Source organism: Kryptolebias marmoratus, linkage group LG16 (assembly GCF_001649575.2).
Source record: "Kryptolebias marmoratus isolate JLee-2015 linkage group LG16, ASM164957v2, whole genome shotgun sequence".
Classification (NCBI taxonomy): Eukaryota; Metazoa; Chordata; class Actinopteri; order Cyprinodontiformes; family Rivulidae; genus Kryptolebias; species Kryptolebias marmoratus.
The window spans coordinates 10,383,518-10,409,277 of NC_051445.1; the positions used below are offsets into that span (position 1 = coordinate 10,383,518).

At 41.7% G+C, this 25,760-nt stretch overlaps 1 protein-coding gene across 1 annotated transcript; it reads right to left on the minus strand.

Annotated features, from left to right (window-relative positions):
• Positions 1–3,689: 3,689 nt before the first annotated feature.
• On the minus strand, positions 3,690–25,153 carry cacng8b (calcium channel, voltage-dependent, gamma subunit 8b). Its single transcript, XM_017415610.3, has 6 exons — positions 24,707–25,153; positions 13,432–13,744; positions 12,617–12,841; positions 6,216–6,299; positions 5,317–5,457; positions 3,690–4,615 (listed from the first exon to the last, which is right to left on the minus strand). Exons 3-6 carry the CDS (start codon positions 12,837–12,839, stop codon positions 3,822–3,824), a joined length of 1,242 nt encoding a protein of 413 aa, XP_017271099.1. The 5' UTR covers positions 12,840–12,841; positions 13,432–13,744; positions 24,707–25,153; the 3' UTR covers positions 3,690–3,821.
• Between the last annotated feature and the right edge of the window lie 607 nt (positions 25,154–25,760).

Here is a 25,760-nt window from a genome sequence, read left to right on the forward strand (position 1 = left end):
TCATTCCACCTGTTCCCACTCACCTCGTTATCCCCAGTCTTTAAAACCCGGTCATTTCTCTCCATACGTCGCTGGTCCATTGTCTAAGGTTTGTCTGTTGTTGTTAGTTTCTGTCCTGCCCGTTCCTGTTTATGCTCCTGTGTTTGCTCCTGTTTTGGTTGGTTTTTATTTTAGTTTCTATCTTATTAGTTTGCTGCCTCAACAGCTTTTGTTTTCATTTTTGTCCTTAGTTTAATAAATTAGTTTCTTTTCAAATATGAGTCTGCGTTCTGGGTTCGCCTCCGTCTCCGCCGTTCCTGACAGCTTCACTGTGACTGCAGCGAGATTAGAGGAGGTATGATAATAGCAGGCCGAGGCACTCTCACTAATCTAGGAGAACGCCTTGGAATCTCTGGCCTCTTGTCGAGGATGTGACAATCATTCATCCCTTCCTAATACATCGGTGGCATCAGCCCATGTCTGTGAGAGGAGCCGTTCGGCGGCCTCCTGCCAGCGACTTGTCCTCTAGTGTCAAGCTAAACTAACCGGGGTGACCAAAACAGACCTTGGGAGCAATTTGCATCTTTATGCACAGAAGCATGTGCAAGCGTACCAGATGGTTCTATCAGAAATAGAAAGGTCCGGCGCTTAAGTAGGTGTCACCCAAAAGTAGTGAATTAACTTTGAGTTGACTTTCTCGTTATCCTCTTTGCAGAATTGCACCCATCTTCCTCATCTAAGGAGCTGCAGGTTTGACAGGGAAGGTCAAAGTTACGTCACACAAAAAGATGAGCCCAGAGACCTTGAGCTGGAATATTTACTTAGACTAGAACTTACCTACCAAGGACAAACTGTGGGTTATAACTCGGGGGTGCGATAAAGAAAAATGTTTCTTTTTGTTTTTATAAAGGAGGGAAAATGTTAAGTTTCCTTCACTCTGTCACTCTGCTGTCATTAAAACATTTTAGATAAGGCTTTAACGTTCAGGTAATACTGTTGACACATTAAAATATCAAACATAAAGCTTTTTCATTTACATCAGCAGCCAAGAAAGGAACATTTCAAGCTTAAATATTAGTTTAAACAGCTTAAATGCTTCTGCATTGCTTTGAATCAAGAGTTGCTTCATTTATGTTCCTCCATAAATCTTCTACATTTTAAACAAAGAGTTTCTGATTTCCCACATGCACTTATGTTGCTTTCATATGAAACCATGACGTGTCTTATTCATGCTTGGAGGGGGAAACGTGCAGGTGGGCAGAACATTTCATCCACAGAGGAAGATCATGATGAAACGGTCGCGTTGTTGTTTCAAACTCTGAGCAAGCAAGAACTGAAAGGCAGAAAACCCTGAAAACACTGGATGAGAAAATAAAGTAAAACTCTGTGACATGCAGGACTATTAACTGCAATGAGAGGCCGTACGGACACGCTTCTTTTATATATAGAAAAAAAACTTACAAAAAAGCAAGGAAAAACAGATTTTAGCTTCTTGCAAATTATTTAAAGAACACATTTAATTTAATATAGAGCAAAGACAACAATTCAGCTTAAAACTGAATATTGTATATAATTTCAAAAAAGATTGTTCTGTTTATTTTAATTCAGGTGTTTTAGTGTTGATGTGTTGCATAACCTCTTTTAAAATCAAAAATCAGTTTGTTGGAAATCAGAGTTGCTAATTTCTTCTCTCTGTCTGTCTACATACAGATGTTGTGTATTCTATATTATGCATATATTGTGTTTTTTCAACATTAATTGTATCTTTTACTGATGTGTGAGTAGTCCATGCTATGAGAGCTAATGCACTGATACAAATAGGGGAAGTTTCCACTTTTGACTTAAATCAACTCAAAGCCAAAACAGTTGTTGTTTTTTTCTTTTACAATGACAACAATAATAATGATAATAATATGAAAAAGTTCTTAATTTTTTCTTGACTCTTGACATGTTGTCTCGGATTAAAGCGGCTATAGGAGTTTCAAATCTTGCAAACAATTACAAACAACTCAAGTGTCTCCACTTAGGTAAGAAAAGACAGAAGTCTGTGAAAATGTCCATTATAGTTTTTTTATAAACTTCGTGCAATACAGTGTTTATCACACATTTAGATAAACCATAATCATAGTTTTTTTTTGTCTAGATATAACTATTCTCAACTACATACTATTTATATTGCCCACATAAATGCTATCTGTGTGCAGTTCAGTCACATCTGTTCTTTTTTCTGAAATGAAAGAGAGAAAAAAAAAAGATTTAAAGAATCTGGAAGCATCTGATAATTAAGTGGGTTTTTTTTTTTTTCATTTTGTCACGTAGCAGGTTTCAACCTGGATCTGCAGTCACTCGGGACGGACTAGAGGAGGAAGAGTCGGGACTGACGAGGAGGAGGAGGAGGAGGAGGAGGAGGAGGAGGAAGGGGGGGTTACATTCGCTTCAACATGAACAGGTCACTCTCAGGAGTCGGCAGTAACTGGGGGGAGGGGGGGAGGGGGAGCACAGTGAAAAGAATCTTTGGGGGAAATTAGGGGTCTGTCTGCGATAAAAACTGCTGTTGGCGATGTGATCGTGTGATCAAACATGAGGGGGAAGGTGGGAGGTTTGTCCGGATGAAACCGATCAGGAGTCCACAGAGTCAAACCTCTTCGACCGAACAGAACCTGCTTGAAGCCCGGACAGACTAAACAGATGTATGCATAAATTACAATGTACATGTAGCTTTTCAGAAAGTTATTTTTTTAAAGTCTTCTTTTTTTTTTTTTTAAACCCACACACAAATGTTTTTTGTTTACTTTTGTTTTTTTGCAAGTGAAAATGATGATTTGCATGTGTCACTTTGGGACTTTTCGTAGAAAACAAACAAACAAACAAAAAAGACTTCATGTTGCTTTTTTTCCTCCTCTGGAAGCAATCTCCACCTGATTCTGTACAAACATGTTGTTTAGAGTCTCTTTTGTTCTGATAACCCCCCTCACACACACATACACACACACTCACACCATTCAGAGGTTTCTGGTAATGCCCCAAGAACGAACATCTTCAACACAATAAAGCTACAAGTACTACTGATAACACTGACCGGGATGGAAGTAAGACTAACAGAGGCTTGTAAAAAAGACCCGGACCGGTACGAACAAATGACGTCAGTGAGTCGTCTCGGCCGCTCATGTTACTGTTGCATTTCTTTTAAATTCAGTTATTGGAAGACAATTTACAGTATTCACATCTGACTTCATTTCGTAAAGGAAAGCTTTACAATGTGGGGGGACTAAAAATAAATGAATAAAACAGACTCTCATTCTCCCACGTTTTGTACCCACACACACACACGTTGATGTTTGGACACAGTTGACACACAGCTCGTCGTCTCAGCGGCTCTGCATGGAAGAATTCACAGTAAAAGTCATAGACATCAAAAAGTTGTGAGAAAAACCAAAAGAGAGACAGAGAGAGAAATAACGTTTCATTCCAAACTAGTGCTTGCAAATACAGCTAGCTGGTAATAACACCAAGAATAATCACAACAACAATTTACACTGATGATTGTTAAATTAGCTGTAATATTGCATGGAGATTAAGTGAAACGTTTATTAGCCCAAGGTTAATTGCGTCTGATCTTTAATAAAATAAATCTTTTCTAGCACATTAAAATATCAAAATAGTTTCATTGTAAAGGTTCATTGTTGTTGTTATTATCGTTCTGTTATTACTTTTTTTTTTTTTGTTCTCAGTGAGGCTAAATAACAGTGAACATGGAGGGAGAGTTAAGGATTTCTATCTGCTTCTCGTTGAACTTCTTTCTCATCGTCATCATCTTCCTCTCCCGTTCTCCTCCCCTCCCTCTACACGGGAGTTGTCTTCCTGTTTAGGGTGTTGGAGTTGCTCTCCCTGTCCCCCTTCAGCCTGTCCAGAGTCCCCATCCCTCGCTCCCTGTCCACCGAAGAGGACGTGAACGGCGGGGGGCCGGAGCCCACAGAGTTGGCCATCGGTGCATTGGAGTTGGAAGAGTTGGACGGGTTGTGGGACTTGAGGGAGGGCAGCGTGCCGCTCATCATCACCCCCCCTCCGCCGCCGTCCTTGGGGAAGCAGTTGTGAAGCTGGTAGAGCGTGGCCCTGTCCACAGTTCCGTACATGGGCGGCAACCCCCCCAGTTTGGGGTCGCGGGACAGCGTGTAGAGGGAGATGTCGCCTCCGGCCAGGGCCGTGTGGGAGCGGGAGTGAGGGTTGGGCAGGGTGGACACCGAAATGGGGCCCTGGGAGAGCAGCGCCGAGGGGGGCAGGCCAAAGTTCTTCCCCCCGCCCCCGACGGGCGAAGGGTCGCGGGAGCGCGAGGGGTCGGTGGAGCGTGAGGAGGAGCGGGAGCGGCGGCGGAAGCGGTAGCTGGGCAGGCGGAGCATGGCGTGCGTGGTGCTCTTGAAGATGTCGGTGCGGGAGCGGCAGCGGAGCTCCTTGTTTTTCTCGATGTAGATGTTGACAGCCAGCACCCCCACCATCTCGGCCATGATGAAGGACAGACCCCCGAAGTAAAAGGACCACCCGTAGGAGTACTGCCATTTCTTATCCTCGTCTTTCTTTGGTGAAATGTCCCCCAGTGCAGCCGAGATGTAAACGATTACACCGATGATGTTACTCAGACCTGTGGTGCAACACAAAACAATGTCCTGAATCCCAAATCATTCAGACTCCCCAGGCATGTAAGGTTATTTATATCATCAGTCGCAAAAAGACAGAAGTTTCTTTCCTGATGGTAAAACAAAAATAAATTTACCATGTTTGCATCGAAAATAATACAATAAATATTCTGAATCACAATCTATTTTTTGCAAAAAACTCAGCTTAATTAAAAAAAAAAAAAAATCTAATTAACATTATTAACAACCTTTCCTGTTGGGTTCAGAAACAAAAGCTGACGTGGCAGCATGACAAAACCAAAACTAAATCCAGAGAACACAGACCAGAGCAAGACAACCATGACGTGACAACAAAATGAACCAGCGAGTAATTGGAGGAGATGACCGGGTTTCAAAGATGGAGGGTAATTAAGGGAAGTGGGCACAGGTGAGTGAGTACAAATGCGGGCAGGTGGAGATGGGCATGGCAGGTAAACAAGTGCTGACTGAGGACAAGTGGAGAATGACAAGAAACAAAGACAACAAGAACAAGGACTAAACCAAAACACAGACAACTAAATAGTAAAATAAAAGAAACAATAAACCCAAAAGAAACTCGAAGAACCAACCAAACAAAACCCAAAATCCTGACAATAGGTAAGCTACACTAAACTAGGTACAATAAGTACATGTACTTACAGGTAGACAAACGATATTTATCACTTACCTGCAGCCACAAAGAGGATTCCTGCCCCCAGGATGATGTTCCTTTTGCTTTTATGGAAACGACTAGCAGCAATGCAAACCCCTCCCATCAGCAGCAGGATGGCACTAAGGATCGGGAAGATGTTGGAAGCTCTGACCACCCCTACAGGAGCAGACATTACAGGTAAGCAACAAATATTTGGAAAGCGGAAGGAGAAATATGTTACTTTACTCAACCTACAGGTCTGAAATCTGTTCAGAATGGTTATAATTATTTTCTAAGGTTATACATTTTAACGTAAAAGGTGGTTTTATGAAAAATGCCAAAGTCTGTTCTCAAATAAAACGTCTAAAACACGCTGCTCATTGAAACTCAGCTGTTTTATTAAATTGCTTCAGCTTTTAGTAAAAGCAACAAACCGAAAGCCTTCTTCTGAAAGAGAACTTGTCATAGTTCTGTGCTGAATTTCAACAACAGTCGAAAAATGGCAGGACACTATAAAAAATCCCGCCGTTAAAAACATACGCAAAATACTTGGTGATGGAAATTGTTTGTTTCTAGGCTCACATTGGAATAAAAGCTGTCCCCATGTCTGTCAACCGCACACACGCATTAACACTCCTCTCTCATCTAGGACAACTAGGCCACGGGAGAGAAAATGCCACCTAAATGCCAGCAAAATGCCTCTGCAACATTGTAAACAGAGCACAGGCTCCCATGTAGCATATCACAGAGCAGAAGACATCACTGCAGGGCACGGAGAGCGAACTAGGGCACCCATCTACCATCACTTTCTACACACTGTCACATGTTTGGTTCTGACTTTATCTTCTGATGAATGAGCAATTAAAACATTAGACATGGAACGTTTTTTTTTTCTTTCTCTCCATCTTCTTGTCTCATCCTCTGTGTTGACTTACGCAGGACGTATTCTGCCCCATCGTGGTCAAAGTCTGCGTCCTCTGGGAAGTGATTAATCAGGGAACACACTCCTCTCTTCACACCTGAAACATAGGAGAAGGTGACCAGACCGAACAATGAGGTCAAACTCATATGTGTAGTCTTAAAGCGATAGTTCAGTTTTTTTAGACGTGTGGTTCTGTGGAAAGGCCACGAACAGTTAATATCTTACCTGCTGTAGATAGCTCTTTAAATAACCTGAGTTTACAGTGTTTAGGAGTCATTCACAAGGGAATCATGAAACGCTACCTTTGTGTTTTTGTGTTGGCAGCCAAAATGCAACCTTTTAAAAACGATGATGTCATGGTCCCGCCTCCGATCTAACCTACGACCCACGGGTGTCCTTTTCCTCTCGTTGTGTGTACATCTCATAAACTGCGTGTACGTTTTAAGTGAAGTGAAGTGAAATTTATTTATGTAGCACTTTTCCACAACAAGACGATTCAAAGTGCTTTACAACACGGAAACAACAATCAGGTACATAATCAAATACAGATAAATACATCATATCAAACATCATAAAAACATGGATACAGAAGTAAAAACATCAATCATGTATAATCTAAAGGAAATATAAGATAAACTAAATAAAATCATGAAACTAAACATATCTAAACATGAGCTAATATAGTCAAAATAGTAGATAAGATAATCTAAATGAAATCATGATAAAGTTAAAGCTGAACTAAACAACAATTAGGAATCTAACAATATCTAAAGTATGAGCTAAGATAAACTAAACTAAACTAAATGTACAGGAACATTTAGTTTTTAACCACATGCCCCATGCCTTGTTTCCTGTTTTTGTAGCAGCGTTACAGCGCCACATACAGGCCTGCATTTTAGCCTAATACCATTTTGGCTTGTTTTTGGTATTTCCGTGTGAATGAAGACGTTTCCAGAAAAGGTGGCGTGTTTAAAGGGAATATTTTTAGACATGACAAAAAGATTGTTTTGGAAAAACTTTCCGTGTGGACAAGGCCTAATTCTGACCAGACTGATGAGCTAAAGGTTAGTCCTACTACTGCCTCTCTCAAAAATTTAATATGGATGCAAATGCAATGTTGTAAACTTTTACATTGCTGCCGATTTTGCACGACACTGTTTTTTGCAGAGACGTTTTTGGTTATTTGCAAGCTTGATGTAGCACTCCTGGCGCATTTCCTGCAGGATTAATCATGCAATGCAAAACTAAGAATGGTTGGCGGGAAAAAAAACATAGTTTGCATAAAACGCTATTATTTATTTGAATGGAGTTGCATCAAGAGAGTTGCACCACTTTGGTCTCGACCCTGCTTGGATTAGCCATCAGCTTGTTAATCCAGTCAGAATTAAACTCTATTTCCCCAAAATAAGGCTCTTCAAACAGAAGTCTACCACAGGTTAGACAATAATTGTATAAAACCTTTTCCACAAAACCCCACAATAATAGATCAGAACTTTCCTTTTAGGAAAGGAGAACAGCAGCTATCCAGTGGAACAAGCTGAGTTTTGTTTAACATAATTTTTTTTTCAGCCAAAGCTTCTGAGCTGAACAACAGGAGTCAACATACCAACAAAAAAACTTAACAAGACTTTGTGGATCTGCTTCTAGAAGCAGATGGTGTTAGTACAAACATGTATGCAGACAGATAACTACCCGCTGTTTTTGCATGTAGAAAGAAAGAGGCGACAGGACACAACTGTTGCTGATACATGGATTGTGAGAGAGATGAAGAGACACAGACGAAAGGAGATGGACAGATGTGAGGTGAGCTGATCTGTCACTCACAGCTCTTATTTTCCACAGGTTAGTCTGTAACGACACAGATGGAGGTACAAAGCGATGGGATGGGTCAGATGAGTTGCATGGACGGGACACATCTTTAAACATCACCCTGAGCACGTTTCAGCTTTCAGGCATCTGTCAGACATTTAGAGTAGGCATCTGGGAAGAAGTTAATATCAGCTCACAAGATTTTTCAGCACCTTCGGGTTTGAAAAGATTTCTTTCAACAAATGAAAGTAAATGAAAATAAAAGACTACAACAGCACAGTGGAGAAAATCCACCTTTGTCGTCTCACCGTGAATAACTTTACACTGCTGTGTGCAGCATTAATAAAAGTAATTTAACTAAGATTATAGTAACTATCATACTACCCTATGTAAGTATTCTAATGTGTGTGTGTTAGCAAAATATCTCATGAACCAGCGGATGGATTTTAATGAAACTTTCAGCAAAATATTCATTCAATTTATCTCTACATTTAATTAACTTTTGAAGCCTACTCAATTCAAGATGGACACCACAGTCAACTGATATTAAAAACACACACAAAAGGACTATAATTCAATTAAATTTACACATATTGTGTTAATCTTTCACAACACAAACTCTGAATGACATCTCATGAGACTGCACAAAATTGAGCATACTGTTATTTTCATGGTTTGACCAAATCAGCTACAACTCTTTCTCAACATAAGACGATCTTCATATCCTGCTCAGGTGGCGGGTGATATGCATTCCTTTAATGCTCGGCCTTTAATGTGAATTGTTCTCTGACATCAGTTAACCAAATGACCTCAAGAACCGTTGTAATATCTGATCACAGCAGCTGTCAGCATCATATTAGGGACGTAACTTTGGGATTCTGTGGAAATAGAAACTTTGCAAATGTGTAAAAAAAAATAAATCTTTAACTCAGTGCAACGCCTTAGTAAAGCTGCAGAACAGAGAGGAGGACAGGACACATCTCCCTCGCCAGCGTAATATGCCACCCACCCACAGACATAAATCTTTTAAAGCTAGGATGTCCTGCGTTTCCACCCCAGCTACACCTCACTGCATCACTGCACAACCACTGAGCATCTCTCTCAGCTGAATCCTCCACAGACATCAAGGATACTTGACCTCCAAAGCCACGCAAAGAAAGTCGGCTTCACTGCACCACAACGTGAGAGAATAAACTGTGAATGACACAGAAACTACAGAGCAGCCAAACATGAGCAGAAAGCAGCGAGAGATGAATCGTAATGTTTGGAGGAAGGAGACAAAGCGAGAAGAAAGGAGAGAGTGGGGCAAAGGAAGAAAGGGGGTGGGGTGGGGTGTGTGTGTGTGTGTGTGTGTGTGTCAGGGACGTGCGGTCAGGGGAGGCAGGTGAGGCAGAGCCTCCCCTGTCATCATGACAAGAAAAAAAAATCATAACATAAAATGATTATTAATATTTGTCCACTGATCTTTATGTATGAGTAATTTTCAAACATTTTTATGGTCCAAATCGCATTTTTATAGTCAAAATCGCTGAAATTGCATATTTCCTGTTCAAATATGAGGGTGAAACCCGAGGTGCGGCAGCAGCGAGCAGAGCTTCACCTCTGATTGCGCAATCCATCATAAATTGGGCTGATACATGCAATTGGCCCCTGCCTGTTGCCGTACCGCTGCATGTCGCCAATATAATGGTTTATATAGCCTGATTTTCCACAGTCTGGCTAATGTCTTTAACCATTTACGTTTAATGTTTGTTAGTGACATATTTAGTTTTGCTGAGGGGACATAAAACCGCGGTGAAAAGGCAAAGGGAGAGGCAGGCAGTACTCTGCCGCACTGAAGGGGGCGCACGTGAGCCAACGGGAGCTTGTTGCTGCTGTCCTTTCAAGCAGAGGCCAGTGACAGTCACGTGCACTGCTGCCAGCCATTAAGTTTTGTTTTGCTCCATCGGACTGCCAAAACGGTAATTGTAACGTTTTTTTGTATCTTATCCTTAATACTACGTGTCCGTGTGTGCGCGCGCAAGCGTGTGTGAGTGAGTGAGTGAGAGAGGGAGAGAGAGAGAGAGTGTGTGTGTGAAGAACGCTGATGAGATATGAANGTGTGTGTGTGTGTGTGTGTGTGAAGAACGCTGATGAGATATGAAATAACCAGTAGCCATTTGAATAAGCTACCCTTTTGGATTTATATATTTGTAAATCTGACTCTCAGTGCCTCACCAACCATGAACCTCACCGCACGTCACTGGTGTGTGTGTGTGTGTTGGGGGGGGGGGATGCACTGCAGCAAAGCTGCAAGAGCTGAAGCTTATCTCTAATTGGCTGCTTCGCTATCAGGAAACTGAGCAATGAGGACAAATTAGTTTTGTACAATGACCAAACTCTGTAAGGCTTTAAAAAAGAGAGTCAGGAGATTTTCCTGCACATAGAAATGTTTCCACCTCCGTCGGGATGTGAGCACAGATCACTAACTTACACCACCCATTTCACCGTCAACTCCATCCCACCCTTCACTCCTGAGTGTCAGCCAGACACACTAATGTATAATGAATCAGCAGCTTGTGTTGCTGGAACCAGCGGAAGATTGAGACGGATCCTGACAGTTTCTGTATCTTCTGCCACTTTAAGGGAGAAGTCGATAAGCGAGCGCAGGCTTTTGTTTCAGCCCTACACTTGAAGTTCAGCCTGAATCAGACAATGATTAATGGATTATTTTGAGAGGGGGTTACGCTCCAGTATAAAGTAATTATTTGAAATTATGCAAAAAAGAAAATTGTGTTCCTTTGGCACAGTGCAACAAAAACAAATGAAATGTGATGCTAATAATGATGCTGCACATTCCTAAAAGGCTGTTACACTAATTCCACTATGCAGACCCAAACAGATGTCTAAATTAAGAAGAAAAAACTTGTTTGACTGATGTGTTTCCACCTAAAAGCTTTGACATGTTTAAAAAAATGTAAGGATTCTAAAAGATAAAGATGGTCAAAAATTCTGTACAGTAAGTAGGAAATAAAACGATAACCATAAAACCTTAAATTGAAATTTTTATCACTTGTTGCCAAAGGCAAAGGGGCGATAGTGTGTGTAGATTTATCCCAAACATCACAATCATAGCAATTTGAAATAAAGTAAATTGGATTTCTTTTTCTATTCAATTGAAGCTGTTCTTTTTTTTTTTTTTTTTTTTATCATCTGAGGAATTTTTCTAATTCAAAACAACATATTTTTGATTTTAGTTGTTTTTTGAATTGAGAACACTCCTTGGAGTCCAGTAGCCTTTGACTCAACTTGACCGTTAAAGTTACGCTGCTTTTAAGGCGGTCCTGCTTCCGAACGCGTTCACGTCGTCGTGTTGCGTGACGTCAGAGTGGATCTGCCAAACTGTGCGCGAGCGCAGCGTAAGGATGAGCGTGCCAGCAAATCACACTGCAGTGAAGGTAAAACCATTTTAAGGCCTGTCACAGCTTTTCTTCGATGACACCTTAGCGCATCCAATCGGAAGCGATTGGACTGCTGTGCCGTGAGCCGATCACTCCGGGATTCTGCGACCTGAACCTCTCACAAACACGCCAGCTGCTTGTTAAATTGCTCCACACAGCATAGATGTAGAAACAGTTGCACAGATGCAGCTTCTGGACGAGCCTAAACCCTCCCGACTATGAGGACATTATGAACACATGCCCCCCCTAGCTGCTGCTCGTCTCGTCCCCCCCTTCTCTTCATGGATGAATGTCATGCCAGGGCTTTCATCTGACACACACCACATTCATGCTGCAGCTGTGAAATGAGCTACTTCATGTCTTTTTGGCCTCCCAACCAGCACTGAACTTGGGTGTAATTTGTGCCGACTGGTATTTCTCCAAGATCCTTCTCTTGCCAAGCACCATGAGCGCCCTTCACCTGGAGGGGTCCTCAGATCTCACTAAGTTGGGTTAGGCTTCAGTGCAGTCGTCATTAGAAAAGGTGAGGCGACGCAAGACCTGAGTTACAAACACTGTACAAACGCAGATGTCCTGCACCTTGTCCCAACAAACAAAAGCCAAGAAACTCTTTGAGCACCTGTCAGCTGTTTTTGTCTAGAATAGAGTGTTAACAGAAAAACAAAAGGTCTGACATAGATTTGGGAGCTCAACATAACTTTCCAAAAGAACTGTTCATAGGAATGCTTGGCAAATTTAAGCCTCCTTTGGGGAAGTTTTGCAGAACCTGGACCTTTGGTACATTGTTCTACTGTGCTGTGACGGCTGCACAAAGATCACCTTGTATATGTAATCATTATTTTTTTTAGCAAGCTTTCCTTAATTTAAGAAGTTTGCAAATCAACACCCAAATAATCTTGATGCCTTTCATGACACAAGTCTTGTGAATCAAATCAAAATTAATCATTTTGGCTGCAGTGCTTCAAAACATTAAAAAAGAAAATGATTTTTTTATTTTTTATTTATTTATTTCTGACCTCCAGTCTTTAAGATCTTGAGGGTGAATTTGTCTAATCTTACAAGATTTAAAAGAAATGCTCATATGCAGCAAACACAACTGAGGCAGCCTTTCCCTGCACTCATTAGAGGAGCTATGGATGGACCCCCAAAGGTCTCTGTTCTTTACCTTCCAGGCAGCATATTCTCCAGAGCCCAGAGTGGGTGAGAGCCCCAGGGTCCTTCTTGTCTTTATTATGGGGATCATCCTGGGTGACGTTGGCTGTGCTGTTGCAGATCAGGGCACGAGAGTACAGCCAGTAGTCCGTCCCTATCGCCACCGTCATCAGGCCGAAGGCGGCGAACGCCCCCACGGTGGTGAGGAGGATCTGAATCCCCTTCTCACACACCATGCCTTGAGGAGAAAGAGAAAAGCAGACGGGAAGAAGCAAGAGTTCAAGAACGTGTTCAGAGCCACGGACTCGGGGTGAGAAAGAGAAGGTACGGAAAGACGGGAGGTGGAGGCAGGTGTAGGGGGGGTGGGTGAGCAGCCCTATGATGTGTCCTTGGAGAAGGATTTAATGACTCTGCTGACTCGGCTTAACAAGACTGAATTAATGTGGAGCGAAACAGATCACACTCTCACAATCTCAGTCAACTACATATTCATGACCCTGACACTGTTCTACCCCCTGAACATCAGAGACACACACACACACGGCAGATCACACATGCATCCACCCTGTTCCTGTCTTTATCAGACAGGTGGTGGTGTGTGTGTGTGTGCGTTTCTACATGCAAACCACCCTGTATGCACTCGCACAAATAACGTTACATAACTCACTTAGAGCTTGTCGTGTTGACTCATGCCAGCGTGTTGTGAAGCTGGTTGAGCATCACACAGTTGGCACTTCAGATATCCTCTGCTATTAAAAGTTTTCCTCTCATGGAGATGGAAACCGACCCCGACTGATTTTAGGGAAAGCGCTGCAGAACGAGACCTACCTGATGGCGAATTTCTATCCTTCGACTCAATTTTGAAATCTTTCTTTTCCCCGTCAGTGAAGAACGTGCTGTCCCCTCAATCCGGACAGCATCCATCGACTGTTTTCACCTGCTCCCCCTCTCTCCCTTTTCTTCTTTTTTTGTTTTTTATTTTCCTCTCGTTTGCCTCTGTCTCTGTTGCCCGCTGACGCTTTCTTTTAACCTCGCTGGAACGTTGGTCCTTGCGGGGATGGAGGACGGTTCTCCTGATCTTCCCGCTGTTAGCAGAAGGCTTGCAGAAAATAAGCCATGGTCACTCTTCTCTGGTCTGTTGCTGCAAAACAAACATAAAACAAAATAACGTTACTTTAGATAATACGAATTATTTAAATAACTGTTTCAAGATGGCTGCCACAGCCGCCTGACCTTAAAAAAAAACACAAAATTGTCTACAGCTCAGTCAGTTTTACTGATTATTGACCAAACATTTGATGTGGTAGTAGCTGAGACTGATTCCCAACACACATACTGAGCAGTAAAAGATGTGCAAGATCTATAAATTAATTTCCTATTAATTATTTGAAGTCAATTCTCTCTCTCTCTCTCTCTCTCTCTCTCTCTGTCTGTTAGCACAATATTTTATGAACCACTGGGCATATTTGATTTAAATGTACAGGAAATGATCACTGGATGAACGTCTACAACTGCCAACCCAATTCAAGATGGCTGCCACAGTGAACTGGTCTTTAAATTAAAAAAATGAGTTATCAGACACATTTAAATAAAACCTTCAGAAAGTAATCATTGCATGCACATCTACAAATATATATATATTTTTGAGTCAGATCAATTCAAGATGGCCACCACAGCTAATTCACAACACAAAAGTTGTTGTAACTCAACCAGTTTTCCAGATATTGAACTGAAGTTTGATGCAGTAGTAGCTGAAGGTCATTCCCAACACATAATTTGAGCTTCACATCCTGCGATATCACATGACGTTGTATTATCGTCACGGTTTTCGTCTACAACTTATTTCTCATCATCGGACGATTTTAGTCTAAACTTCTGGCATGAAAGGTGGCGGGTGATGTTCATTTCTTTTGGGCCTTTAATTACTAAACACATTTGCCACATTTCTGCTTCTTTGCACAACCAGCAATCAGCAGCAACATCCCCTCCTCAGCACGAAACATCAAGTTTATACTGAGGACCAGAACAGTTCGTCCAACAGCTTATTGCTTAATTGCAGGCTGATTAACGAATGTCTTCGGTGACAGTAGCAGTCTGAGGTTTTATCCCAAACTGGTTTAAGCAGCAATAAAACACTCAAAGGTTTTAGGAGAAACCGCTGATCTGTTCCAAAGAAGCACTTTCTTTTTAGGTTTGATCATCTCCTGACGTTTTGTTGATACCGAGTTGAACTAAAGCTTATAATTTCTCCAGCAGTTTTATTTCTAATCAATTACCTAAAAATAAAAAAACAGAATATTCATCATACCCAGCTTTACTTTATTTATTAAGTTGTTTATCTGTTATAAGACCTCACAAAACAAGGTTCACGAATGAGTTACAGCAACAGATAAAAACTTAATAACAATTAGAAAATTGCTGTACAAACGTACAAAAGCAAGTACATGTATAAAAAATTATAAATAGGAATAAATAAGTCATCACAATAAACTATAATGGAAAACATTGAAAAATATTTTAATTAAAAGTTGCCATTTGATGTTGTTTTCAAGTGCAAAGCAGTTCTGCGCTAAATGCTTTTAAAATGCTGGTAAAATAATACCGATTCACTGGATATGCTGTGTTTTAAACTGGTTTATAAAATACAACCACTAAAACAAGACTGCCCAGAGTAACAAATTGAAGAATAAAAATTAATCCCAGAACTGAAGTGACGTCGACTAACTTCCTGCTTTTTTTTTTACTGTAATTTTTCATAAGAGAAACCTGTACGCTGCAACAATATGAAGGTATGCCATTACACCTGCTGCGTTGAATATTTGTGGTTGCAAGGATCTCTGAGACATTTGTCAATTTTCTTTATTTTTTGACTGTAGAAATCAGCTCATGCAGGAGGCCTGAGACTGAGCTGCACACAGGTGAAATCACTTCTCTTTTGTCTCAAACTGCTGCCAGTTTCAGACATCAGGACCCGTTATGTTTTTGTAAAGAATAAGTGAGCTGTGACCACACCGTTACGCACCGACACGTTACGCTCCTTCGTACTTAGCAGAGGGGCTCCTCAGGGATGAGTGTTCAGCCTTTTGAGCTTTAGCCTGGTGTCAAATGTAACGAAACATCATACAGAGCTGAGATGGAACAGCAAAGCAAATAAAAAGTCGTGAAGTCGGCTTTCGTTCACGTGGTTGCGTGACGAAAATGGCGTCACTTTGTTCTCGTAGCGGCATCGTCTGCCGCTTTGTGACACAAGGCCCTCACAAGGGTTTGCTCCAAGTGTCATGTGATTGGTCAGAAGTTGTTTAGGTGGAAAAGCAGTATTTACTGGAGCCATTTTGCTTCTTCTGCTCCGCTGAGAAGCAGCTGGAGGCTGTTAGAAAAATCCAGCCGACTTTACGGCTGTTCCTGCAAAACAGGGACAGGAGAGTCGAGAAGCCGATTGGAAAAAAAAAACGTTTGAACGCTGCAGGAACTTCCAGGGAGTTCTGAGCCGAGTGTCTTGTGGACGATGAAAGGTGTGCGCAAAAAATGAACGTCTCGCGACCACGTGACCGACTTCTTGACTTCTTATGGAGCATGATGGAGCGCTAAGTTAGCGGATGTGGAGACGACAATCTGCCTTTTAAAGAGCTGATTTTAATTCAATTCAAATTTATTGAACGCAGACGTACAATTAAAACCAAAGCAATACGAGAACAGAAAACAATAAACGTTCAAAGGAGTGAGTAGAAGTATAAACTTGTTAAAACCCACCACTTCTCCAGCTACATCACAAAACGGTCTCATCCCTTCATTCTACTTTAACTAAATCAATAGATTCAATAATATGTGGTAGCTATAATAGTATTAACAATGATAAAGTAATATTAATGCTAACTATTAATGCTGGTGGTGGATTGTAGGAAAAAGGTTGAATCTCCAGTAACACTATAAAGCTGAAAACATACCGGGAACGCTGTGTGTCAGTTAGCATCACTAAAACATAAAAAATAATTCAAGCTAAAGTGTGCTGTAACAACAACTTCAAAATATCAACGTTATATTTTTACTTTTTTACCAAAAAAGCCAATCTTTTAAGCAACGTATCACTGGGGAAGCACAGTCATACATCTGCTTGTATCTCAACCTCAAGAATGAATCTTTTCTTCCAGTTTTAAACTTTTTGATATGAAACAAGAAGAACTGCCAATAAAGGCGTAAAAAAATGAGCTACTACAGGAGCCCGGATGGTCAAGCAGGGAGCAACTACACATAAAAAAATAAATCAAAAACTCCGGAGTGTTGGCGCTTGAAAAACAGAACGGTGTTGAAACATATCGCCGGATGCGGCGGCAAAAAGCTGCTGATGGTGTGGAAATCCTAATTGAAAATAATGGAGGCATAATTTTTGACGCTCGCCTTACATCCCTGGTGTGTCTTGCCCTTTACACGACACTGAGCAAGTTTCATCTCGTCATACATTTTTAATATATGTGAAATGACAAAATAAATTACTTTTTACTTGTTACTTGATACTTGAGTGAAGCTCCTTCAGGGGAAACTGGAGTGTGCACCCAGGTGTTGCGTTTCCATCGATACTGATTGATTTACTGTAACCTCTGCAGAGACTTATGATGCAGGACTAAGTGGCAATTAAACACTTTTCCACTGCACTCAAACACCAGATGTTATTGGGCTTTTTTAACTAGCCCAAAAAGTGCTCTGATAATCATTTTTAATTATGAAATGATCTGCTTAAAATATGTCAACTTGTCAATCACAGTTTTAAAAAAAAAAAACCCACAGTAAGCAGGGATACTGTTGGAGGATAAAGAGAGAATGACTTCAGAGCATGTGCACAGCATCTAGTCTGAATAAGAGGAGCAAGAGGGGGGGGAAGGCAGAGAGGACCAGCCCGACATTGTTACCATAGCAACACTGATTTCCAAAGTCTGGATCAGCATAGAGCGAGGAGGAGAAAGGAGAGGGGTTGACGAAAGACAGAGGGAGAAAAGGGGCAAAGAGGGATGAAAAAGAGGCAGAAAAGAGGATATTTTAAGTCATTAACAGTTTTTGACTGTGAAACCCAGGCAGATGAAGCGTTCTGCTGAATCTATGTCAGTAGAAAACTGTGTGACGACTGCAACTCAGACGCTACTCAACACAAATACGTTTCAGATTAAGACTAAAGTGCTTCTTTTAGACAAGAAATAGCCCCTCTCTCACGGCCTTTCCTTAACAGATTAGCAACCAAATGATGTTTGAGCACAAAGGACTCGACAAACAGTGTTTAACAAACATAATGCAGTTCAGTCAAATCTGTTAATATTTGATGATGCAATATGGCACCGTGATTAAATAGGTTACATCCTGTTTGTATTGTAAGACCCAAAGCAGAGCAGCCTCAGAGACAGAAGGAGAGCCATTGTGTGTGTGTGTGTGTGTGTGTGTGTGTGTGAGAGAGCATTTCCTCTCCAGTGCGTCTGAGGATGGGTCGAGTTCAATCTTATTGAATCCCAGTAATGTTCCCCTCAGCTCTCCTCGGTTAGACAGTTAGCCTCATATCTCTGCGTTCAGGCTCCTTATTATGTAAACTGTCAAATGACACCACTGCAGCGTGGCTTATTTATTAAACATTCTGCGTGCTTAGTGTATCTTTAGGCAACCCCCCCCCCCCCCAAAAAAAAAAAAAAAAAAAGGTGATTGTGCTTTTTTTTTGTGTGGGTTATACGACCTTCCAACCCCATCAACACACTGAATCTCCCTGAGGAAAAAAAGGATTACACATCAATCTTTAAGGCTTATAAAGCAAGCATGTAACGCGTCAGTGTGTGGTCTTTTGTATTTAACAAATGACCTTAAGAATAACCTACTAAGTTATTCCCCGTGGCAAAACCTCCCCTGAGTAGTCGATCATAATTGTCCCTTCATTATCTGTAATTTCTATTTTCCTTCAATAATTACAGAGGAGAATGAAGGGAGTGTTTGGAACAAAACCAGGGGAGCATGAAAGGACACAAGAGCATGAGAAAATGAGCAAAAAACTGAGAGTTTTACTAAGTAGCTCCGACTACGGAGCTGCGTTTTATGAAGCCAGACAAAAAAAAAAAGACAGGGTTTTACTGATGTTAGGCCAGTCTGGGTACAAAATGAGTATTTTCTTTTATGCTTTTCTCTTTAATCGGAGTACATACGCATGAAAAATTATATTTCATGAAAAAAATCATTACTTCTTTGAGAAAGAACTTTGTCAAGTTGGGCCAAACAATATATGAAAGATTTGTTAATTCAATCTCATGGTATGTGATACCAGTTGTCGCAGTAAATCGTTATTATATTCCAAGTGTAATCTATTCATGCTCTGCATCCCAATAATGTATTTGGCCGTCTGATGGACTCTCATTGTCCTTGATGCCCACAGCTGATTTACATGATGGAGGTGAAGGATATTAAAGCACACAGAGGCTGTGAGCGCCGTGATGACGGAGGAGACAGAGAGGAGGGAAGAAATGTGGCTTCACTGCAATAGATAAGGTAATAATAATACTGCAATTAGTTGTTTTCCAACATCATGCAGCCCCATATTAAAAGTTTGGTATTTATTAAAGGAATCCATATCGCCTGCCATCCTTCATGCCAAAGTTTTAATTGAAAATCTTTTCATGTTGTAAAATGACAAAGTTATAGCCATTTTGGTCTAACCTTGAAAATAATGTGCTCGATGTCACACTATATATCGCCAGCGCTTAGCCTTCAGAGCATGAGTTGAGGATGAATCTCAGCTGCGACCGCACCGTATTTTAACTCTTCATATTTTAAGTTATAGCACCGTTTCTGTGGCGGCTGAGGTTGTTTAGTTGTGGCGGCCAGCTTGGATCAAGGCAGCTGCAGAAGGTAATCAGTTGTAGATGTGCATCTAATCATTGCTTCCTGAGAGTTTCATTAAAATATGTCCAGTGGTTCATGAGATATTTTACTAACAGGCAGACAAATGAACACACACAGAGAGTGTCAGGTTAAGGTTTACAGGATAATTGTCTTTAACAACAACAACAACAATAACAAAACAATTACTGTCTGCACTGTAAGTAACAGAAAATGAGAATTCAATTCCTCTGCCAAGGAAAAAGGGGTCATTGTTTGTATTATGTCACCGTAACCATAATAGATGTTATTTTAAAGCTTTACCTACAATTGTTCAACTAACAACACAATAAATGCTTGTATGTCAGCAAAATCTCATGAACAACTGGATGAATTTTAATAAACTTTCAGAAACTAATCATCATATGTACATCTGCAACTGATTAACCTTTGAATTCAACTTGATTCAAGATGGCTGCCACAACTAATCGACCTTGGTAAACACAAAAAAGGCTAAAACTCAGTCACTTTTACAGATATTGAGCTAATATTTGGTGTGGTAGTAGCTGAGCACGAACAGATCATACAAGATTGTTTAAAACTTTGGCAGACAGTTCAGTGAGTGATATGGATTACTTCAAGAAATGCTAGTTGCCTCCACCAAGGAGGATTTTTTTTTTTTTTGTCCATCTGTCTTGTCTGTTAGCAAGATTACTTAAAAAGAAATGAACGGCTTTTGATGACATTTTTAGAAAATGTTGGGGTTTGTCGCAAAAACAGAAGTGTTTAAATCTTTGGTGGCGATCCGGATCCTACAATTTATTTTAATGACCTTATGGCCTTGGCAGAGGTTTACACTCTCTGAGTGCCTCTACTGTCCTCCTGAAATCCAATAACAGGTCATGAACAAATAACTAACTTTTATTCATTTATTATGAAGCAATGAAGACTTGAAATAAAACTAGATTTTAAAGGACAGAATGCTGTCCTTTGCCAACACTGTAAGCAACCCAGAGCTAACTCGTCCTCACAGTGATGTGTTTTTCACTTCGTCTGCAACACTCCGAGTATTATGGGCCAGCCAGAGGCCAATTAACTGCAGCAGGATGTACCACAACAACAAAGGCCAAAAGCTTAGCTGTGGGAGCGAGCGACTGCCGAGACAATCACAGAACCAGGCCCTCACTTGTCAGAAAACTTCAGATATAATCAGATCTACCTGCATGACTCATTCCCAGCATGACAGAATACCTTTGCTTTTATAAAATCTAAGCCCACCCAGTGAGTTGTAGCTCTAATAATGCAGCTATAAATCACACGGGAGATTTGAATCTTGTAGCAGCTGCTCCATTAGCTATTCATTGCATAAATCAACCACCAAACTGCTTGTTGAATAAATAATGACAACTGTAATAAGTTTTTTTTTTTTCCACACATGTGGAAAAACTGGGGATCTGTGTGTGTGGGGGGGTGTTGTTGTGGGCGCCTACACAACAAACCGCCATACCCCTGACTGATAAATACCTGAGGAAATGTGCTTAATGAGATAAAACTGATCGCTTGACCGACAGGAAGGAAAAGTTGCACTGGGCCTACTTATGATGACAGTTCTAAAAATACAAACGGTTGATTCTATTTTGAGACGGCAGCAGAGAACATTAGGAAACCACTCTGAGCAGATACAACTCCTCTCCTTAATCATCAGAGGAAGCTGCGCACCTGAGCTCCCAGCTGAAACCTCACAGTGGAAAGGCAACGCGGTTACTTTTATGCGCTCTTGCATCCATGTCAGCACAAACACACACATGCAGGTGCACAGAGCAAGATCCAGGAGCAAACAAACCCCTGGCGAGCGAGCGCGTACGCAGGCTCAAACCCCCACGACCTCAAAACGGTGACAGTAAAAATCATAAAATAGGTCATCTCCATAAGCGGCTTCAAAGAGTTGCCGAACTGCCATTAAGCAAATGCGACGCGTCTGCTAAGGTTCCCTGCACGCGGCCAAGCATTCGCCCGTTTTAGCTGAAGTGCTGGGAGAAGCAGAGGCTGTAACACCTTGGTCTAAGAGGCTCTGAAGTAAAGTGTCTTGGAATGACCTGATGCTCACAAAGCCATGAAGCTGCACTTAAACACGTGCACACGCGCAGTGATGCATAGGGAGCATCGTCACTCTGCGGTGAGTAATTTCCCAACTCTCTGATGGGAAATTAAACGCAACATGACCCATTAAAACGTAAAGGTTTTACACGTTAAGATGTGTACTGCTGATAAAGAAGACCCACAAAATCAGTACCAAGTAAATAATTTCATTTGTGCGAATATAGATTCGAAGTGTTGGGATTTCCCTCAAGACGTATTCTGCAAAACAGGATTCAAACTGTTCAATGTTTCAAATATAGATGCATGTGTTGAATGTGTGCTGGAAACTTCCAGGATTATATTGAGTTGTTGTGCACTGATTTAAAATAAGCAAATATGCTCAGCAGTGGAGTACAGTTGTTTTCTAACTCCTTAATGGAGCCCTTTTAGTTTAATTGTTTTAAAAGGAGCCTTATTATATGAAGATGCCGCAAATCACGTTCAATTATGAGCTAAATGTTTTACTCCTGTCCTCTTCTGTTTGAGGGAAAAGATTCTTATTTGAACCATATGAACTTGTAATCTTTTACCAGTGATCATAGTTAGTTTTAACCCCTTAGTCCCCAGGTCTGTTGGATCGATCTTGTTGGCAGAAGCGCTGCAAGAATGCTTACTATTGTACAAAAAAGTGAATTAAATTGTATAATCATATGGCTATATGTAGGTATTTAAACCTTATAAGCTGCGCAAGCCTGTTTTAAGATAGAACTAGTTTTAAAACAAGCAAAAAAACATGCCATTTTCAAAATAATATCTGAAGTTTCTTGAAAAGTTGTTCAGACTGATCCCAGATTCTTCTTTGTTTGCAAGTTCTTGTAACACACAGTGACAATATCAGAAGTTACAAAAATAAACTGCAGTGTTTGTTTTTTCATGATCCTGATATTCTATTTAAACTGAAGTATTTGTAGCTCTCATGCAGCAGTGGTTTCCTCCTGAGTCCCCGCATGACTAAAGAGAGAGGGGAACAGCTCCTAAACCTCAGAGCATCAAGAAAATTGCAGCAAAGGCATTGATCCTTTGAACAGCTACATGACAGATATGATGATGGCTGCAGAACTGTTCCCCCCCTCAGAGGGAAGCGGAGAGCGAGAAACGGACTCGACCACCCAAACAGCGATAAAACCGGGCGAAAGCATGCAGAAGTCAGAGAGTTTATTTCAGGTTGCTGTGGACCACTCGTGATTAGGATTTGGCCCGTGCTACAAACACAACTTAACCCTGTGTGGGCTTCGAAACGTTATTGACTGCAGTGAGTCACCTTCGAGTGTAAACAGCAGATCTTGGAGCTAACCGAGGGAGTTTGAAAGGAATCCAAAATCCACGGAGATGATCATCGAAGCCAAACGTGCGTCGCACACACGGCACGGTGAGGTTTAGCACGTGGCAGGTGCAGGAGCTGAGGGGGCGGCTGACAGATAACAGGAGCAGCTGTGCTTGATGAAAGAATCACTCATCGCTAATGGAGACATGAGAGGTCAGCGGCAAAACCACGACGCAAGACTGTCCTCGCGCACGCATCGTCACAAAACTCTTATTGGCCGCTCGTTAATCAAAATATCGGTGGTTTGAGCGCCAGATTCTCCAGTCTACACGTTGAAGGGTCTCTGGAGGCTGGGCAGCACAAACACCAACAAATATATATTTTTTGTATTATGTCCTGAGATGCCTTGTGAAAATCTGAATTTAATTGAACTAAATTCCAGTTTTGAAAACAGAGGTCATTCAAAGACATACAATATTAATTATTGATCACCTTTATAAGTTTATCAGATCTGAACTTTTACTCTAAAATGCAATAACAGGAATGTGTTCAAATATATTTTGGACTGTTATCACGTTTTAACTTTGAATTTGCAGTGTTTGGAAGCTGAAATTATTCACAAATGCATCTACAGCTGCACAAAAGGAGCAATTTATTGGAATTAACTAATTAATTCCATTAACTAACATGATGTTTGCATTATGTGTGACAGTCTTTCTTTTTGTTTAATTCTAATAAAATATGCAAAAACTACAATTAATCTGGCGCACATTTTGACTTATGGGATACATTATTGATAAAGTTCGGCCACAATAAACCTAACAAACCTGCAACTCTGCCAGCATCTAGTTAGAAAGACAAAAAAGTGAAACTGCAATAAAACCCTGTAGAGGTGGGTGCTGCTGGACGTCACTGCTGGCTTTGGAACTAAAAACCTCAACTGCAGCTTTTCAGTTTAATGGCAACGAACTCATCATAACTGCCTGTGACCCACAACAGCTTATTTCTTGTCTCCTGCAGAGGCAGTCATAGGTTGCAGCTGGAGCAGAGACAAGTGAGTGTTTGCAGACATTGCACAGAAACTCCTGAATGCTGCAGTGCACACACGCTCTGATGGGATGCCTTTAAGACGTTTCTCTGCACCTGTAGCCTGGATGTGCTCAGAGGACAGATGGAGACTCAGTGACTGATAGGGATGCCCTTTTTCTTTTTTTATCCGTCTGCATCTGTCTCACATGTGCGAGAAAACGACAAAGCCGTGGCGTGATGTGGTACCAGGTCCAACAACATGGAGCTGAGACGGTCGGAGCCCGGCAGCGGCGCACAGCGGGCACGGACGGAGCTCAGTGCCGCACGGCGCCGACAGCGTGCCGGAGCCCCGTCCTGGTGATGCGGACTGCGGTGCATTCATTACCAGAGAGAGAGAGAGAGGCTGAGCTGCACACAGCAGCCTGCACAGGCTGCACGGTGGGGGAAAATGGACGCCCGGTGCAGAGACAACGAACCGGACAAATCACGCATAAGGTGGCACGTTTACGCACAGATAAAAACCGTCCTCCGTGGACAGATTCAACAGCCGTGTGAATGCAGGGGGTGGGGTGGAGGGGGGCTTCACACGAGCCATCACAGGGGCTCTATTTGCATAATAGACTCTAATTATAGGCCCATGGATAAAAAAAAAAGACATAAAGGAAAATAACCATCCTCGTATCTGTCTCTGCAAATATGACACAGTCAGTAAGTTCCAGACAAACCAGTGCTGCCCGGAAACCCCACTCAGTAAACCAGAAGGCTGCAAAGTACAAGAATTAAGAGTCACAGTGGAATTAGGATCATTATAGAAGCTTGGAGAGGTCTTACCTGCAGCCTTTTTATGTAATTTCAGAGCTTCGCAGCGCGTTGCTCTCCCCAAGAGGAGACTGAAGGGAAAAAAAGAGAATGAGGAGAGAGAGAGAGAGAGAGAGAGAGAGACAGAGAGACAGAGAGCGAGACAGAGAGCGAGGGGGGGTTGGACTGTGGAGAGGATAAATAACGTTGCAATGAATAAATAAATGAATTAATTGGAGGGCCGATGACGAAAATAAGAAGCAGCCAAATCCGCAGCTCCCGATTCAGTTTAAATCAGAGGGGAGAAAGGAGGGAGGTTGGGGGGAGGAGGGGGGTGCGTAAAAAAAAAGAAAAAAAGAAAAAAGAAATAAAGGCTAATAGGAGACACGTCACTGAGCGCGGATTTGTCTGCCGTGGATGTGGTCGCCGCTTTGCTTGTGTGTATATGTATGTGTGTGTGTGTGTGTGTGTGTGTGTGTGTGTGTGTGTATACCCCCCTCCCCTCCCCCTCCTGTCTCCTCCTGCATCCATTTCTCTCTCTCTCCCTCTCTGAAGCCAGACGCAGGCAGCCAACTTGTCGCGTCCCAACAAAACTCTGCTCTGTGCGGCGGGCGATATCAGCTCCAACACAGAAACGAGGATGAGGATGAGGATGGTGTTTGTGTTGTGCTGCAAGATCAGTGCGCTGGTAAACCGCTCCCCCCCTCCCCCCAACGCACCCACCTCCCCCCCTTTCTCCTCCTTTGTGTCATTCTGAGGGAACTGGTCTGGATGTGCTTATTGGAGCGTGTGCCGCACGCGCAGGGCTCTGTAAGTACTCTGTTAGATCAGGTTAGATCTGTGTGTTTTGGCTTTATTACATATTTGACATATTTTATTTTACATCACTGGGACACTTTTCCTGTGTGATGATGATGATGATGATGATGATGAAGGCGGCCCTGCAGAAAGAGAGATGCTTGGAAGAAAAAAAAAAAGATGGCCTCCACAGGTCAGTATGTGTGTGACAGGAGGCAGAAAGGAGGCAGGAGTTGTCTAATGATTTTAATTGGCTGATGCTACTATAATTGTTTGTTTAGATGAGATA

Excerpts from the sequence above, each read along its gene's own strand:
- cacng8b (XM_017415610.3), bottom strand. The coding sequence starts at position 12,839 with ATGGTGTGTGAGAAGGGGATTCAGATCCTCCTCACCACCGTGGGGGCG. Across the intron at positions 6,300-12,616 it reads GAGAATATGCTGCCTGGAAG|GTGTGAAGAGAGGAGTGTGT; the intron begins GTAAAGAACAGA and ends CCTATGTTTCAG. Across the intron at positions 4,616-5,316 it reads AATCCTCTTTGTGGCTGCAG|GTCTGAGTAACATCATCGGT; the intron begins GTAAGTGATAAA and ends GTTGCACCACAG.